General features: G+C 46.9%; 2 protein-coding genes across 2 annotated transcripts in view; both read left to right on the top strand.

Annotated features, from left to right (window-relative positions):
* LOC133229775 (uncharacterized) overlaps positions 1-13584 on the top strand; it is a 425664-nt gene extending 412080 nt beyond the window's left edge. The window contains exon 2 of the mRNA XM_061386521.1: positions 7946-13584. Coding sequence (XP_061242505.1) covers positions 11876-13138 — 1263 coding nt within the window. The 5' untranslated portion in view covers positions 7946-11875 and the 3' untranslated portion in view covers positions 13139-13584. The remainder of the gene's footprint in view (positions 1-7945) is intronic.
* Positions 557-7529, top strand: ZNF416 (zinc finger protein 416). Its single transcript, XM_061386470.1, has 4 exons — positions 557-819; positions 1388-1426; positions 1840-1966; positions 4853-7529. The coding sequence occupies exons 1-4, from the start codon at positions 787-789 to the stop codon at positions 6421-6423; spliced, it is 1770 nt and encodes a 589-aa protein (XP_061242454.1). The 5' UTR covers positions 557-786; the 3' UTR covers positions 6424-7529.
* Positions 13585-17549: the final 3965 nt, after the last annotated feature.

The following is a 17549-nucleotide window of genomic DNA, read 5'->3' as shown; positions in this document are numbered from 1 at the left end:
CTCTCCGAGGACCGAGTCCACCCCCGCCCCCCGAAGCCCCTGGCAGTCTCAACTTTTCGCCTATGAAGCCAAATCCCGATCTTTTCCAGGGTAGCCCCCAGGTGGCGCAGCCAAACCCGCCGCCAACCCTGATCCTGTCAGATCACGAGCCTGTTTTGCCGTCAGGGGTCGGAGAAGGGTGGGAACGGCTCCCACTCCGGGGAGAGACTCAGGACGCTTCACAAAAGATGCAATGGGGTCTCCCCTCAACCCCCGCTCCCGGGGAGACCTCCCACGTAGCTCAGACCACCCGGCTCCGCGTAGGGGGTCCAGATGTGAGGTCGAAGCGTCGCCAGCCCCTCACCCGGACAGTTCCCGGGAGAGCCTCCGTTCAGGCCCACAGGGAGACCGCCACCCCTCCGGGACTCCGCGGTCTCGGGGTGGGCGCCAGCTTCCGTGGCTGGTGGCGCCGTGGGAACTACGTTACCCACAATGCCGGATGTCGGGCCCAAGGCATGTAGCCAATGAACGCTCGGAATCAGCGCGTTTCCGCGACCCGAGGATCTGGGCGGGACTTCCGGCGCCTCTGTGGCGGCAGTACGGTGATTGCTCAGTGTACAGCTGCCCTCGGAGACCTTTTGGAGCGTGGACGGAGCCTGGGGGATGAACAGAGCGAGGAGCCTCTAGGGGAGAGGTTGTCCCCACAGCCCAGCGACGAGTCTGCAGGGCTGCGGCGGTAGATGATAATTGTACACAAGTTCCGTCTCTGTCGCCTGTCACTTAAAACCCCGCTGCTTTCAGACTCCGATGGCGGCCGCCGCGCTGAGGGACCCGCCTCAGGTAAACGCTCGACCTCCGGGCCCTCACCGTCCTCACCCCACCAGACACTAAAGCCCTGAGTGCGGAGCGCCTACTCGCGTGCCCTCAGCCCGGACCCCCGAGTCCAGGATGGTGAGGCGGTCGTGGGTGGGGCCCTGTGTTTTACAGACAGTGTGATGACGCGTGGGAGAGGGTGACAGGCGGAGGGACAGGTTTATGTAAATTCGCGGAGAATCTTTCCCGTTTGGAATGGAAAGGGGAGGAGTTTTTCTCTCAGGACGCTGGAAGCCATGGAGGGATGTGAATACAAGAGGTGTGAGTTAGGCTTTTCAAGTTTTCCAGAAGTTGCTTTTTGAACAGACTGCAAAGGGGATGAAAACACCGAGGTACAGGGAGGTTGACTCTTTATCCAAGATCACACAGTTTAAGAGCACTGAGGTCTCAGAGATAATGAGATACTCATTATACTCAGAGATAATGCAGTTATCTCAGGTCACCTTGCTTCGGGGCTACACAGAAGTAGAGGGAGGCCTGAGCCTACTGAGCCTGCCATGGTTACATGCCTGTAATGACCTCCCTCTTCCCACAGACTCCCATGAGGACAGAGGTGCTTAGGGACTCTTCAAAGGTGAGCAGAGGATGTTCCAGGCCCTCAATGGTCCTGACACCACCCTTTGTCTCTGAAATTCTTCCAGACCGTGCAACTGGGCACCCTGAAGAAACCCAAAGCCCACATTCGGTTATCTCTGGGAGACACAATTCAGGAGTCCAAGGGGAATTACCTGACAAAAGGGTGGATGTCCTAACGCCAGGCTCAGAGTTTAGATGATGTCTCCCTGCCCACATGCCTGTAGTTGGTGAATAGACCGTGATCCTGATACCATAAGAGGAGAGCATGGTACCTGTGGCCCCAAGGCCTGATACTTCCTTCAAGGTGGGGACACTGGGAGGAGAGTTAGCAGGGGATGGATGTCTGGGTGAAGGAACTTGGAATCCTAGGAGAGAAATTGATCATGGAATGATCTGTCCCCCTCATGGCAGGCCTGTGTGACCTTTGAGGACGTGGCCATTTACTTCTCCCAGGAGGAGTGGGGGCTCCTTGATGAAGTTCAGAGACACCTGTACTGCAAGGTGATGCTAGAGAACTTTGCACTGACAGCCTCGATGGGTAAGGCCCTCACCCCAGTGTACTGATCTGGGTCGTACTTTCTGTCCCCCAGAGGCAGCTCTGCTCTTTCCATAGTCAGACTATGGGCTCTGTTTACTTCCCCACTTTCTTGGCATATGTGGTGTGGGTGCCAGTGCTGAGCCGAGTGCACTGCCCCAAGTAGTTCTAAGTCTGTTGCCCAAGCTTGCAGGTGAGGATCTGGGATGTAGGAATTTGGCAGTCAGGCTAAAACAAGGCATCTTACCTTGTTTACCTCACCCTGGCAGGATGAATATCCCAGGTGTCATGACACCTGGTGTCCCAAGTCCTGATTCAATAATTTTAACAATAGGCATATAATATTTGACAAACTGTATATATGATATATAATTTTTAGTGATGTTATATATGGAGTCCTGATGGATGGGATCACAGCATTCAGTTCAGTTCAGTTCTGTTGCTCAGTCATGTCCGACTCTTTGCGACCTGATGAATCACAGCACGCCAGGACTCCCTGTCCATCACCAACTCCTGGAGTTCACTCAAACTCATGTCCACCGAGTCGGTGATGCCATCCAGCCATTTCATCCTCTGTCATCCCCTTCACTTCCTGCCCCCAATGCCTCCCAGCATCAGGGTCTTTTCCAATGAGTCAACTCTTCACATGAGGTGGCCAAAGTATTGGAGTTTCAGCTTCAGCATCAGTCCTTCCAATGAACACCCAGGACTAATCTCCTTTAGGATGGACTGGTTGGATCTTGTTGCAGTCCAAGGGACTCTCAAGAGTCTTCTCCAACACCACAGTTCAAAAGCATCAATTCTTCGGTGCTCAGCTTTCTTCACAGTCCAACTCTCACATCCATACATGACCACTGGAAAAACTATAGCCTTGACTAGACAGATCTTTGTTGGCAAAGTAATATCTCTGCTTTTCAATATACTATCTAGGTTGGTCATAACTTTTCTTCCAAGATAAGCGTCTTTTAATTTCATGGCCGCAGTCACCATCTGCAGTGATTTTGGAGCCCCAAAATAAAGTCTGACACTGTTTCCAGTTTCCCCATCTATTTCCCATGAAGTGATGGGACCAGATGCCATGATCTTTGTTTTCTGAATGCTGAGCTTTAAGCCAACTTTTTCACTCTCCTCTTTCACTTTCATCAAGAGGCTTTTTAGTTCCTCTTCACTTTCTGCCATAAGGGTGGTGTCATCTGCATATCTGAGGTTATTGGTATTTCTCCCGGCAATCTTGATTCCAGCTTCTGCTTCTTCCACCCCAGTATTTCTCATGATGTACTCTGCATATAAGTGAAATAAGCAGGGTGACAATATTCAGCCTTGGCATGCTCCTTTTCCTATTTGGAACCAGTCTGTTGTTCCATGTCCAGTTCTAACTGTTGCTTCCTGACCTGCATATAGGTTTCTCAAAAGGCAGGTCAGGTGGCCTGGTATTCCCATCTCTTTCAGAATTTTCCACAGTTTATTGTGATCCACACAGTCAAAGGCTTTGGCATAGTCAATAAAGCAGAAATAGATGTTTTTCTGGAACTCTCTTGCTTTTTCCATGATCCAGCGGATGTTGGCAATTTGATCTCTGGTTTCTCTGCCTTTTCTAAAACCAACTTGAACATCTGGAAGTTCATGGTTCATGTATTGCTGAAGCCTGGCTTGGAGAATTTTGAGTGTTACTTTACTAGTGTGTGTGATAAGTGCAATTGTGCAGTACTTTGAGCATTCTTTGGCATTGCCTTTCTTTGGGATTGGGATGAAAACTGACCTTTTCCAGTCTTGTGGCCACGAGTTCTAGTAATCCAACATGAGTCACCTTTTCTTTCTTGCTTGCTTTCTTGTTGCACCTCTAGTTCCTGCAGGTTGGAGCTGCTCTCTAGTTGTACTGGATGGCATTTCCTTGTGGTGGCTTCTCTTGTTATGGAGCACAGGCTCTAGGGCATGCATGCTTCAGGTGTTGTGTACATGGGCTCTCTATTTGTGGCACACAGGCTCAGTGATTGTCATGCACAGGCTTAGTTGCCCAGTGGCATGTGGGATCTTAGTTCCAAGACCAGGGATTGACCCCACGTCCCCTGCATTGCAAGACAGATTCGTAACCACCAGACCACCAGAGAGGTCCCTAGCCTGTGATTTTCTTGTGTTGTAGTGTTCTTCTTTGGCTTTGGTATAAGGGTGATACTGGCTTTATAAAATGTGTTCCCTCCTCTTCAGTGTTTGTGTTTTGTTTTGTTTTGTTTTGAGCGTTGGTATTAAATGTAATGTTTCCACTTTCGTTTATAATTTTGAGTCCTCTCTCTCTTTTTTTATTACTCTAGAAGGTTTGTCAATTTTATCTTTTCAAAAACTTCTTAGTTTTCATCTTTTCTATTGTCTTTCTAGTCTCTATTTTATTTCCACTTTAATCTTTATTATTTCCCTCCTTCTGCTAACACTGAGTTCAGTTTGTTCTTCTTTTTTAATCTTTGAACTGTGAAGGTAGGGTTATTTTAAGGTTTTTCTTAGTGTATGTATCTGCTAAAACCTTCCCTTTTAGAACTACTTTTGCTGGGTCCCATAAGTTTTTTATCATATTTTGGTCAGAAAAGAGATTTGATATGATTTCAATTTCCTTAAATTGGTGAAGACTTGTTTTATAGCCTGCTCTATGATCTAATCTGGGGGATTATCCCTGCATTCTTGAGTAGTGTGTATTTTGCTGCTGGTTGATGAAATGTTCTGTATATGTCTGTTAGGTCTATTTGATTTATAGTGTTTAAGTCCAGTGTTTCTCTGGCCATGAAGGTTTCTTAAGATATCTAAATGTTGTATTATACAGAAAGTTAAAAGAAAAACAAAACATGATGAATACTCTCCTACCATAATCAGCATAATTCACAAATATTTCTCTTCTTTCAGTTTGTTTGCATGAAACACAGACTAAGGAGACACCTTCTGAGCAAAACGTTTCTCTAGAAGCTTTGTCACAGGTCAGGACTCCAAAGGTAGGTCCATTCACCGAGAATGCTCACCCCTGTGAGAAATGTGTCCCAATCCTGAAAGACATTTTGTACCCTGCTGATCTACCGGGGCAGAAACCATACTTTACTGGGGCATCTGCAAACCTACAACAGCTTCAGAAGCATTTCACTACAGAGAAAAGTGATGTGGATAAGGCAGCATTTGTAAAAAGCTGCATAGTCCAGGTGTCAGGGAATCCCTTCACCTGTAGGAAGGTTGGAATGGACTTACCAGGTACAGTGGGTCTCCTCCAGCACCAGATCACTTCCAATGGTGAGAAACCCAACAAAATCACCAAGTTTGGGGAGACTTTTAATGGTAGAAAAAGTCATTACAAATTGCGTGAATGTGGGAAAGCTACCAGCCACAAACACAATCTTATTTACCACCTAAGAGTCTCTGCTAGAAAAAGAGTTTATGAGTTTAGCAAATATGGGAAAGCCATGCACTGTAAGTACTCACTTGTTCAGCTCCAGAGAGTCCGCACTGGAGAAAGGTCTTATGAGTGCAGTGAATGTGGAAAATCTTTTAGGCAACGAGCCACTCTTATTATACACCAGAGAGTTCACACTGGAGAAAGGCCTTATAAATGTGGTGAATGTGGAAAGTCCTTCAGTCAGTGCTCCAATCTTATTGAACACTGCAGAATTCACAGTGGAGAGAGGCCTTTTGAGTGTGAGGAATGTGGGAAAACCTTTGGGTGCAAATCCAATCTTGTTCGGCACCGGAGAACCCACACTGGAGAAAAGCCTTATGAATGCAGCGAATGTGGGAAATTCTTTAGACAAAGCTTCACCTTGGTTCAACATCGGAGAATTCACACCACAGCAAGGCCTTATGTTTGTGTCCAGTGTGGGAAATCCTTTAGCCAAAGAGCCACTCTCATTCGACACCAGCGAGTTCACACTACTGAAAGGCCTTATGAGTGTGGGGAATGTGGGAAAGCTTTTGGATCCAAATCCAAACTTGAGCGACACAACAGAAGTCACACTGGAGAAAAGCCTTATGAGTGTGCTGAATGTGAAAAATCTTTCAGACAGAGTTACAGCCTCGTTGAACACCAGCGTATTCACAGTAGAACAAGGCCTTTTGAGTGTAGCCAGTGTGGGAAGTCCTTTAGCAGAAGAGCCATCTTCACTAAACACCAGAGAATTCACACTGGAGAAAGGCCTTATAAATGTGGTGAATGTGGGAAATCCTTTAGCCGAAGCACAAGCCTTATTCAGCACTGCAGTATTCACACTGGAGCCAGGCCTTATGAATGTGGGCAGTGTGGGAAATCCTTTAGGCAAAAGTCTGTTCTCATTCAACACCAGGTAGTTCACACTGGAGAAAGGCCTTACGAATGCAGTAAATGTGGCAAATCCTTTAGTCAACGTTCCAGCCTCAATCTCCACCGAAAATTTCACACTGTGGAGTGGCTCCATGAATGCAGGAAATATGGGAAATCCTTTACTCCAAACAGCTAACATTGTTTAGCACCAAGTAATGGTGACTTCATCCATGAAGTTAAAAGACGCTTACTCCTTGGAAGAAAAGTTATGAGCAACCTAGATAGCATATTGAAAAGCAGAGACATTACTTTGCCAACAAAGGTCCGTCTAGTCAAGGCTATGGTTTTTCCAGTGGTCATGTATGGATGCGAGAGTTGGACTGTGAAGAAAGCTGAGCACCGAAGAATTGATGCTTTTGAACTGTGGTGTTGGAGAAGACTCTTGAGAGTCCCTTGGACTTCAAAGAGATCCAACCAGTCCATTCTGAAGGAGATCAGCCCTGGGATTTCTTTGGAAGGAATGATGCTAAAGCTGAAACTCCAATACTTTGGCCACCTCATGCGAAGAGTTGACTCATTGGAAAAGACTCTGATGCTGGGAGGGATTGGGGGCAGGAGGAGAAGGAGACGACAGAGGATGAGGTGGCTGGATGGCATCACTGACTCGATGGACGTAAGTCTGGGTGAACTCCGGGAGTTGGTGATGGACAGGGAGGCCTGGCGTGCTGTGATTCATGGGGTCACAAAGAGACACGACTGAGCGACTGAACTGAACTGAATCCACACTTTGAGAAAGATCTTAGAGCTGAAGAGTGTGCTCCCTCCTTTTTCATTATAACAGCACTAGACAGCTTTTGTAAGGGAGCCATCTGCCTGAAATTGAACCTCATACTTGCAAACATCTAATGACTTGAAATTCTCAATGAGTTCCAGGTGTCTGTGAGGCTTACAGGAGCTACATTCCATGTTCTAAACTCCCCAGGGCCGTCATCAGAGTTACATCACTGCCAGTTTCTCTGGTAGAACCCATCTCACCTCTTCCTTGTACAGTATTTCATTAGTCACTCTGATTTGCTGACACAAGGGTGATGTCGGTGTGCCCTCATGTTCCCTGGAGGAAATCTTGAGTAGTATGTGCCCTTACATTTTCCTATTTCAATTGATTAAGTATGAGTTTGACCTTCGAATTCATTGGTTTCACTTGATATTTGTGGTTGGTTTTCCTGCCTCCAGGTCACCAGTTTGGAATTGCCCCCTATTTCTCTGGTTTGTGCAGCAATAAAGGTCTTATTGTTTAATCTACCTTTGATCTTGGGGTTGTATTCACTGTGGAGGTGGGTGGAAAACAGAAGTGGCCTGTTTGTTTGAAAGGATGGACAGCTTTCATGGGTGCTCAGCTTTATGTGCCTCAGCAGGGATGATATAATGATAGGAGAGTATAATTTTATTCCAGTTTTAACCTAATATGAATTCCTCCTCAAGGTCTCTTAGGAACTAAAGCAGTGTTTTGTTTAGTTCCTAAATGTGTGACCTGGAATATATGACCTAATGTGTGATCTGGAAGCTTACATATTGTGTGACCAATAGGTTCCCCCTGGGGCTTCCTAGGTGGCGCAGTGGTGAAGAACCTGCCTGCCAATGCAGGAGACACAAGAGATGCAGGTTCAATCCCTGGATTGGGAAGATCCCCTGAAGTAGGAAATGGCAACCCACTCCAGTATTCTTGCCTGGGAAATCCCGTGGACAGAAGAGCCTGGCGGGCTATAGCCCATGGTGTCACAAAGTCAGACACAACTGATTGACTAGGCAACACAGCATATGTAGGTTACCCTGAGGAATGGTCACTCGTTCCAGCAAGCTCCAGGGCCTTTGGGAATGTCATGAATTTGTTTTCATATTCCCAGAGGGTATCCCTTAATGCTTAGCACTGTTGAGGGGAAGCGTTCCACCAGGTTCTACAAAGGAGCCAAATGTCCTGGAGTTCATAATTCTGTGGACTAGTATCCCTCCTCAGACATCAGGATCCAGGTTTCAACCTTAATTGGTACTGAAATTCTGTTGTTGAGTCACTAAATCATGCCCCACTCTTTTGCGACCCCATGGATTGTAGCCTGACAGGCCCCTCTGCCCGTGGGATTTCCCTGGCAAGAATATTGGGTTCCCATTTCCCCCTCCAGGGGATCCTCCCAACCCAGGAATTGAACCTGAGTCAATTATGTCTCCTGCATTGTCAGACAGATTCTTTACCACTGAGCCACCAGGGAACCCCCTGAAATTGTGGGTGTGATTAATAATCAGTGGAGGCGCCTGCATCAAATTAAATGGAATGTGCCTCTTCTCATGTGCATCCATAAATCTCCCAGTGACTATGGCTGTGTGGAATCACAGCCCTTCCAGAGCTGTGTATCTCCTGTAGCTGAATTTATTGTTGGCAACGTAATCTAAAGGTTTTGTGAATCCCCATTGTCTTTCTGGGCTGGCCACCTCCAGGTCATTGCTGTACAGACAGGGAAATGAGAACAGAGAATGGAGATCCTGCTGTCCAGTAATGTGGCTTTTCTGGTCCATCCAGTGGTCCTGTTGTCCCAGACTGGAACAGCCTCTGTTGCTTGCCAGTATTTCCTGCACTGGTTCAGAGCTACCCTTCTCCAGGAATGGGGAAAAATAGGGTGGAGTTAGTATTGAGTTGAGAGAAGGCAATGGCAACCCACTCCAGTACTCTTGCCTGGAAAATCCCATGGACAGAGGAGCCTGGTAGGCTGCAATCCATGGGGTCGCTAAGAGCCAGGCACGACTGAGCGACTTCACTTTCACTTTTCACTTTCATGCAATGGAGAAGGAAATGGCAACCCACTTCAGTGTTCTTGCCTGGAGAATCCCAGGGACGCCAGAGCCTGGTGGGCTGCCGTCAATGAAGTCGCACAGAGTCGGACACGACTGAAGCGACTTAGCAACAGCAGTATTGAGTTGTTAAACCTGGTTTCCAGAAAGAGTGGGAAGTCTGGGTTTTGTTTTGTTTTTTTTTTTTTTAATTTTGAACCATTTTTAAAAGAAATTTTATTGAGGCATAATTGACATACAGTATACATATTTAAGGTATATAGTTTGAAAAGTTTTGCTATAATATAAAGTCATAAAACCATCAGAATCACGATGATGAACACAACCTTGATTTACCTCATTTCCTTTTACAATCTCTCGTTGTCCTTCCCAAGCCTATAGAATGCCACTACCTTCAACAGTAACTTAGTTTGCGTTGTCTAGGATTTATGTTTATCCATCCATCTGCTAATGTGCAGTTGGGTTGTTTCCAGTTTGGTGTTGTTAGAAATAAAGTTCCAATGAACATAAGCATACAATTCTCTTATGAACATGTGTTTTAGTTCTCTTGTGCCAGTACCTCAGAATATGTGAATTGCAAACTGCCAAATTGTGATCTAAACTGGTTGGATCCTTCTGTGTTCCCATCAACAGTATATGAGAGCTCCTGTTCTTCCCCATCCTGCCGATACTCAGTATTGTCACTCTGTTTAATTTCAGCTGTCTTGGTGGGGTGTAATGGCATCTCACTGTAGTTTTTTAACTGTAGTTCTCTGATGTTTCATGATGTCAAGCACTTTTTTCCTGTTTATTTGCCACTTGTATATCTTCTTTAATGACTATTAATACCAGTTGCTTATTTTGAAATGGATGTTGACTGATGTTTTCCTTTTTATTAATAAATAAAAGACATTTGTCGAACAAAGATGTGCTGGAACTTCACTTACTCTTCCGCAGTGATGTGTCATCTTTACTAAAAGGAAATACTGTTTTTGATGCTATTGAGCGAGTCATTTCCTAGGCAGGTTGATAGGGAGTCTAGGGGTCCCCAAGGAGAGAGGGGTCTGGAATTCTCAAGGAGGAAGAAAGGACAAACTTTTTTTCTTTCTCCACATTCCTTAGGATTATATAACAATCATGTATCCTGCCTAAGGACAGTCTCTGGATTAAACCTTCTGTTATCTTAAAATGTAAATTATGGGAGTAGACCTGGTTTTTACAAGGATGTATCCTGCCTGAGGACAGTGTTATCTTAAAATGTAAATTATTGTCTGATGAGGTCTTTACAACCTCCAGACATTCTTTGGGTTATATAACTTCATTGTTAACACTAGCAAGCGGGTACTCTTTCTGCCCCCTTCTGATGCCTATGTCAGAAGCTTTCTCTGTCTCCTTTATACTTTAATAAAACTTTATTCCACAAAAGCTTTGAGCAGTCAAGCCTCATCTCTGGCCCCGGATTGAATTCTTCTCTTTGGGGGCCAAGAATCCCAGTGTCTTCACGTGATTCAACAACAACCTTTCATCTTGGGGGCTCATCCGGGATCCTTCAGGACAAGGTAAGGATGCTTGGAGCTTTAGTTCTTTGTTCTCTTAGCGAACACGTTTTCTGCTGTGCTTTACGAACTCTACCGTGTGCTTGTGTGAATGAATGGCATGCCCTGCGTGAAGCAAGTAAGGAGCCCTGCTCTGCGGTTCCACGGTGATCTCATACGGCTTATGGCAGAAACCTGTCGGGGCGTTATACCGACCTGCCAATGCCAAAGGCACCCAATATCTCCTTCGGGAACCGACCAGAAATGGGCAAAGCGTGTGGACCGAACTCTCCTTTTTCGGTCTCTTTGACCATTTCATAACTCCTTGGGAATTAGAAGTACTAACCTAATCTATCGGATCATAGACTTTCAAGGGACTTGTGATCTATACTGTTACTGTGTACTGCAGCTTAGGTCCCAAACTTGGACTGGTATTCAAGAAAGCGCCTAGCCTCGCTAGGAATCGAAAGTTCAGAAACTAGATGGAGCTCTAGCTCCAAGAACATCTCTGAGGTTAAAGGTTACTCAGATTGGGACTGCGATGGGTTTTTTTTTTTTTCTTTGGTAACGCAGGCTTTTAGTGGATCAGAGGAGGCTGTTATACTGGTGTGGTGATGCTTGGAAAGAACATCTCAGTTTTATGTTCCTGTCGGTCTTATTGTAGTCAGGAAATACTCAGGGTCATTCACAGGCACTCAGGTGATGAATGTTTCCCCTAGTAGTCTTAGCTTGGGAGGCATTCTGGAAGGTTACTCTGATTCACCCCTGGTGACATCAGAGGCAAGCAAGGTGAAGAGCTGGACGTCAAGTAGGGGTGCTATCAAGTCTACCCCTGGTACATCCCCACCCCATCTTGGTGGTAGAACTGGGAGGGACGTGGACTGCGCCTGCGTCGGTAAGGGACAGACTAAGTCAGACCAGGAAGGAAAAGCTTTTGGTGTAACGTCTGTCTACACCCCCATCTAGAGCAGGGAGGGATGCCTCCAGTAGAAAAAATGGCGCTGGTCGCTTTTTTTTCTCTCTTACAGATGGGAGCTAACAATTCCAGCCTCACTCCTTTGAACTGTATCCTGAAAAACTGGGATAGATTTTAATCCCCAGGGCTTAAAGAAGACACACCTGGTCTTCCTATGTGATACTGCATGGCTATGGTATCCATTGGAGGATGGCGAACGGTGGCCAGTTGGAGGGTCTCTTAAGTATAATACTGTTGTACAATTAGACCGGTTCTGTAAAGAACAAGGGAAATGTGTAGAAGTAGCATATGTGTTGCCCTTTTTCTCTCTGCAAAACATGCCCGACTTATGTCTTAAGGGTATAGATTTGGGCGTGAAACCTTCAGCTCCCTCCTGTCCTCTTACTTTGCCCCCGTACCTGGAAATCCAAACTGAGATTCAGACTGCCCACATGGAGGGGGAGGTCCAAACATCTCCTGTCTCAGTACGACCTCAGACTACTCTGGTTTCAGTAGAAACTCAGACCATCGAAGTAAGAGATGAGATGGAGGACAGGAGACAAAAAGAAAAACAGGTTTTTCCAATCTATCCCTGGGATCATATGCGCAGAGCAGCCAGAGAGACTGAGGAACAGCCACACAAGCTGTTGCCTCTTTATGAAACACCCACCAGGAGAAATAATCAGTCTGTGAGAGTTAATAAGCCTTTTTCTTGTCAAGAAATACAAAGAATCAAGGAGGATCTGGGAGACTATTTAGAGGACCCAGAAAAATATATTAGAGCTTTTAAAGGTGTTACTCTGCTTTATGACCTCACTTGGAAGGATGTGATGTATATCTTGGGACAAACGCTGACTCCCGAGTCAAAGACTCGAGTTTTGGGAAAAGCGGTTGCTTATGGAGATGAATGGCTTGGTAATGAATCAGTAGGGAAGAGGGAGAACGAGATAGCGACCCTCCCTACTGGGAATCAGGCGGTCCCAACTATAGAACCAGACTGGGACTACAACACAGCTAAAGGAAGATGGGATCAGAGTCATTTTGTTAGATGTATCCTTGAAGGACTTAGGCAGGTGCATTCTAAGCCTTTAAACTATGGCAAATTGGCAGACATAGAACAGGAGGAGAAGGAAGCTCCTGGTAAATTCCTAGATAGACTGAGAGAAGGCCTTCGCAGATTCACTGAGATTGATCCCGAAAATGAAGAGGGAAAAGTGATCTTAAAGGATAGATTTCTCACTCAGTCGGCTCCAGATATCCGCCGTAAGCTATTAAAACGGGCGTGTAGACCAAATCAGTCTTTAGATACTCTGTTACAACTGGCTCAGACAGTCTATTATGGTAGGGAATACGAGGAAAAGAAAGAAAGGCAAAAAAAGACAAAGGAAAAGGCGGAAGCCTTCGCCATGGCTATGAAAAACGTTCTTAAACAGCCTGAGAAAAATGCCCAGAGGGGCCCAGGTGAAAAGGGATGGGCTAGCTATTACTGTGGAAAGGAGGGGCACCTCAAGCGGGATTGCCCTCAGGCATCTAAGCCGCCCCCGGCTCCGTGTCCGGTCTGCAAAGGACCATACTGGAAGAGACTACTCCCAGAGGTGTAGGTCTCCGGGGTTGGACTCTCAAGACAATCAGGACTGAAGGTGCCCAGGGGTCCCCACACAAGCTCCCATCCTAATAACACCTGAGGAACCCCGGGTATTAATAATTGTGGGGTGCCAATCCGTCGATTTCCTTTTAGATACTGGGGCAAAACTTATTCTGTGCTTACTGAAGTCCCTGGCCCACTTTCTTCCCAATCCGCTTCCGTAATGGGACTGTCTGGACGAGCCAAAAGGTATTATTTCAGTTATTCTTTATCTTGCAACTGGGATTCTGTGCTGTTTTCACACGAGTTTCTGACTGTGCCAGAATCTCCCTCACCCCTTTTGGGAAGGGATATACTGAGCAAGGTCCATGCCTCTGTTTTCATGAATATGGAGCCCTCCCTTTCTCTCCCTTTAGTTGAACAAAATGTAAATCCTAGAGTATGGGCTGATGGAAAACCTGTGGGTCGAGCACAAAATGCTATTCCTGTAGTTATTAAGCTCAAAGACCCGCATGTATTCCCACATAAGAAGCAGTATCCATTGAAACCTGAGGTTAAGGAAGGGTTAAAACCCATCATCGAAAATTTAAAGGAGCAGGGACTATTAATTCCCTGTAACAGTCCTTGCAACGCTACTATTTTGGGTATAAAGAAATCGAATGGTAAATGGAGACTAGTTCAAGATTTACAAATAATAAATGAGGCTGTAGTTCCTTTACACCCCGTGGTGCCTAATCCTTATACTCTATTGTCTGAAATTCCTGAAAGGGCCAAATATTTCTCAGTAATTCATTTTAAGGATGCCTTCTATTCAGTGCCTTTGGCGGAAGAAAGTCAATTTCTATTTGCTTTTGAAGATCCTACACAGCTAGCTTCTCAGTTAACCTGGACAGTTTTGCCTCAGGGATTTTGTGACAGTCCTCACTTGTTTGGACAAAGTTTGTCACGGGATCTACAAAACTTTAATAGCTCTGAAGCAGTGGTGTTACAATATGTAAATGATATTTTGCTCTGTGCTGAGACAGGAAACTTGTTCGCGAGCCTCAGAAGATTTCTTAAACTTGCTGGCAGGCTGTGGTTACAAGGCATCAAGAGAAAAGGCTCAGCTTTGTCAACAGTTACATATCTGGGCCTAATCATATCAGAAGGGAGTAGGGCCATAGGCCCTGAGAGAATTAAACCTATACTAAATCATCCCCTACCTATGACTTTAAGACAATTGAGAGGATTTTGGGGAATCACAGGTTACTGTCGCATTTGGATTCCGGGCTATTGGGAACTTGCCCGGCCTTTATATAAACTTATAGCTGAAACTCAGCAGGCCCAAACCAACAAACTGATTTGGTCTCCAGAAACTCAAAAGGCTTTTAAGGTTCTTCAGACTGCTCTCCTGCAAGCTCCAGCTCTGAGCTTGCCCACAGGCTCAGAATTTAATTTGTTTGTCACTGAAAGAAAAGATGTGGCATTGGGAGTTTTGACACAACCCCGAGGGCCTCACCAGCAACCTATTGCTTATCTAAGCAGAGAATTAGATGTAGTTTCACGTGGGTGGCCCCACTGCCTAAGAGTAATTGGGGCAGCGGCCTTATTAGCACCTGAAGCTTTAAAAATAATTAATGGATGAAACCTTACTGTACTGACTTCTCATGATGTGAGTGGGATATTAAATTCTAAGTTTAATATTTGGATGACAGACAGTAGGCTTAAGTATCAGTCATTGTTGTTAGAAGGACCAGTAACTAAGCTTAAAGTTTGTGGAAATTTAAATCCTGCCACTTTCCTTCCTGAGAAGGAAAATGAAACACTTGATCACGATTGTTGTCAATTCCTAACTTTAAACTATGCAGCTCGGGAGGATGTCCAGATTTGGAAATCTACATCAGCAGGTTTCACGGTGTTCCTTGAAGTCTTAAAAAGTGAAAGTGAAAGTCGATCAGTCCTGTATGACTCTTTGCGACCCCATGGACTGTAACCTGCCAGACTCCACTGTCCATGGAATTCTCCAGGCCAGAATCCTGGAGTGGGTAGCCTTTCCCTTCTCCAGGGAATCTTCCCAACCCGGGGATCGAATCCAAGTTCCCGCATTGCAGGCAGATTCTTTGCCAGCTGAGCCACCAGGGAAGCCCAAGAATACTGGAGTGAGTAGACTATCCCTTCTCCAGGGGATCTTCCCGACCCCAGGAATCGAACAGGGGTTTCAGACATTGCAGGTGGATTCTTTACCAGCTGAGCTACCGTGGTGTCCTGAGAGCGGTCAATTTCAGGGGTTCACGGTATCCTAACTCCGTTGCTTAAACATTCCCATGATAGGGAAGCGGCAAGGAGGCCGCAGAAATGCCGGGACCCGCCCGCCACCCTTCTATCACCGCAAAGGTTTCCGTGACGTAGGGGCTCATTCATAAAACGCTGTTATAAACTTAGGCGCCGGCGACTGGTTCTTGCCAACCGCACTGCGAGCAGCCCAGCCGTGGGCGGAAAGACAGAGACCGCCCGCCGCCCCCGGGCTCCGCCCCCGAATTCCTCCGGCCTGTCACCACGTGGCGTCCTCCTGCTTCGCCTGCGCCGGCGGGACCAAGACAGTCTCTCTTGATGCCGTTCCCTGGCTGACTTCCACCGCGGGCTCTCCAGACCACGCTCAGGAAGGTTGGGCTAGAGGGGCCGGCAGCTTGGGGGTCACTCCTTCGCTGGGAAGGGAGGCTTCTCGGAGCGCTGGACGTGCTGGAGGCGCGCGCACTGTTGTCCCAGTGAGAACGGTCCCTTCCTCGCGCCGGCTCTTTCTGAGCGCTTCGGCCCTTGGCTCGGTGGCTGGTGTCCGACGAGAGCCGATCAAACGGGTGCCAAACGGACTCCTCACTGGAGGCCGGCTCCCCGAGGGGACAGCAGAAAGCGGTCGTCCTCTCCCCGACGGCCCCCCGGAGCAGGCCGGAGGGGCGGGTGTGGGAAGTTCATTGATAAAAAGCGAGTTCCTTCAGGTGACTCTAGGGGGCTCCTGTATCAGTGCAGAAGTCGGGGTATGCTTATAAACAACCCCTGCGACTGTGTTCCTAGTATTCCCTCACTATCCCTGGCTCGAAAGAAGGCCGATGACTCAGCTGGTAAAGAATCCGCCTGCGGATGCAGGAGACACAGAGGAAGTTTCCATCCGTGGGTCGGTAGGATGCACTGAAAGAAAAAATGGCAACCCACTCTAGTATTCTTGCCTGAAGCATCCCATGGACAGAGGAGCCTGACCGGCTACAGTCTATGGAGACCAGCACCTGGGGGTGGGGGTCCCCTAGATGAGTGCTATTACTGGGGAACAGGGCAGTGTACACAGGTAACAGTCATGAGGGGATTTCATTGGTGGGTTGGAATACCACTAGGTCACAGGGGGAGATAAGGGAAGCTTGAATTGGGGCCACAGCTGCATCGCTCTTGTGTATCTGGTCACCCGGGCGGGGTTCCTACAGCCAGTCTGCGGGAACGCTGAGGCAGAATATTTAACTTAAATATTTTATAATACAAACATACATTACCATATGTAAAATAGACAGCCACTGGGAATTTGCTTTATGACTTAGAGAACTCAAACCTGTGTTCTGTGACAACCTAGAGGGGTGAGATAGGATGGAAGGAGGGAAGTTCAAGCCAGAGGGGCCATACGTATACCTATGGCCGATTCATGTTGATGTATGGCAGAAACCAACACAATATTGTAAAGCAATTATCCTTCAATTAAAAATAAATTTAAAAAATTTAAAAGTTTATGTTACAAGGGTCTTAAAAGACAAGACGCAGAAAACACAACAGGGACGCCTTCAGGAACATTCCATGCCTCGCCTGCTTCACTAGAGCCTCTGCAGTTCCTCCGCCAGCTCTTCTCCAGACCTCGGGGCCCCAGGGTCCTCTGGAGACACCTTTCTCCCGGAGGGATGCTGAAAAAGAACTACCCAGAAGCCTCTGCTACGTTTGGGAGCGCCAGGCTGATGACGTCAATGAAAGGGGCGTTGCCGGCTCGCGTGGTCTGAGGCCGGACTTCCTGCGCCGCCAGAGCAGGGTTTTCCTTTCGAGGCTGGTGTCCCCGCACTCGCTAGGATCTGTAAACGGGATTTGGGTTGCTATTTCCACTCCAGGGGACCTTCCTGACTCAAGGGTCGAACCCGCGACTCCTGCATTGGTAAGCGAATTCTTTTTTGTCAGTGATTGGGACGCGGTGTAAAAGGGAGAGGAAGTGTCTTCTAGAATCCCCCTGACACCATGCCGCTGGTGTGGAAGGACTCGTAGGGCAAAGCGCACACCCCACAGTCCGGAGACCGTTCTGTATGTCTCAGCCACACTCCTTCCCAAGTATAGGACCTTGAGCAACTTTCCCTGCTGCCCTTGGCTTTTATATTAAAGTTCCTCCAACTGGATTGAAAGAACTAGAAAACGCGCATGAGCTACCTGAC

The sequence above is a fragment of the Bos javanicus genome, chromosome 18 (assembly GCF_032452875.1).
Source record: "Bos javanicus breed banteng chromosome 18, ARS-OSU_banteng_1.0, whole genome shotgun sequence".
NCBI classification, from domain to species: Eukaryota; Metazoa; Chordata; class Mammalia; order Artiodactyla; family Bovidae; genus Bos; species Bos javanicus.
This window is presented reverse-complemented; position numbering and strand designations above follow the sequence as displayed.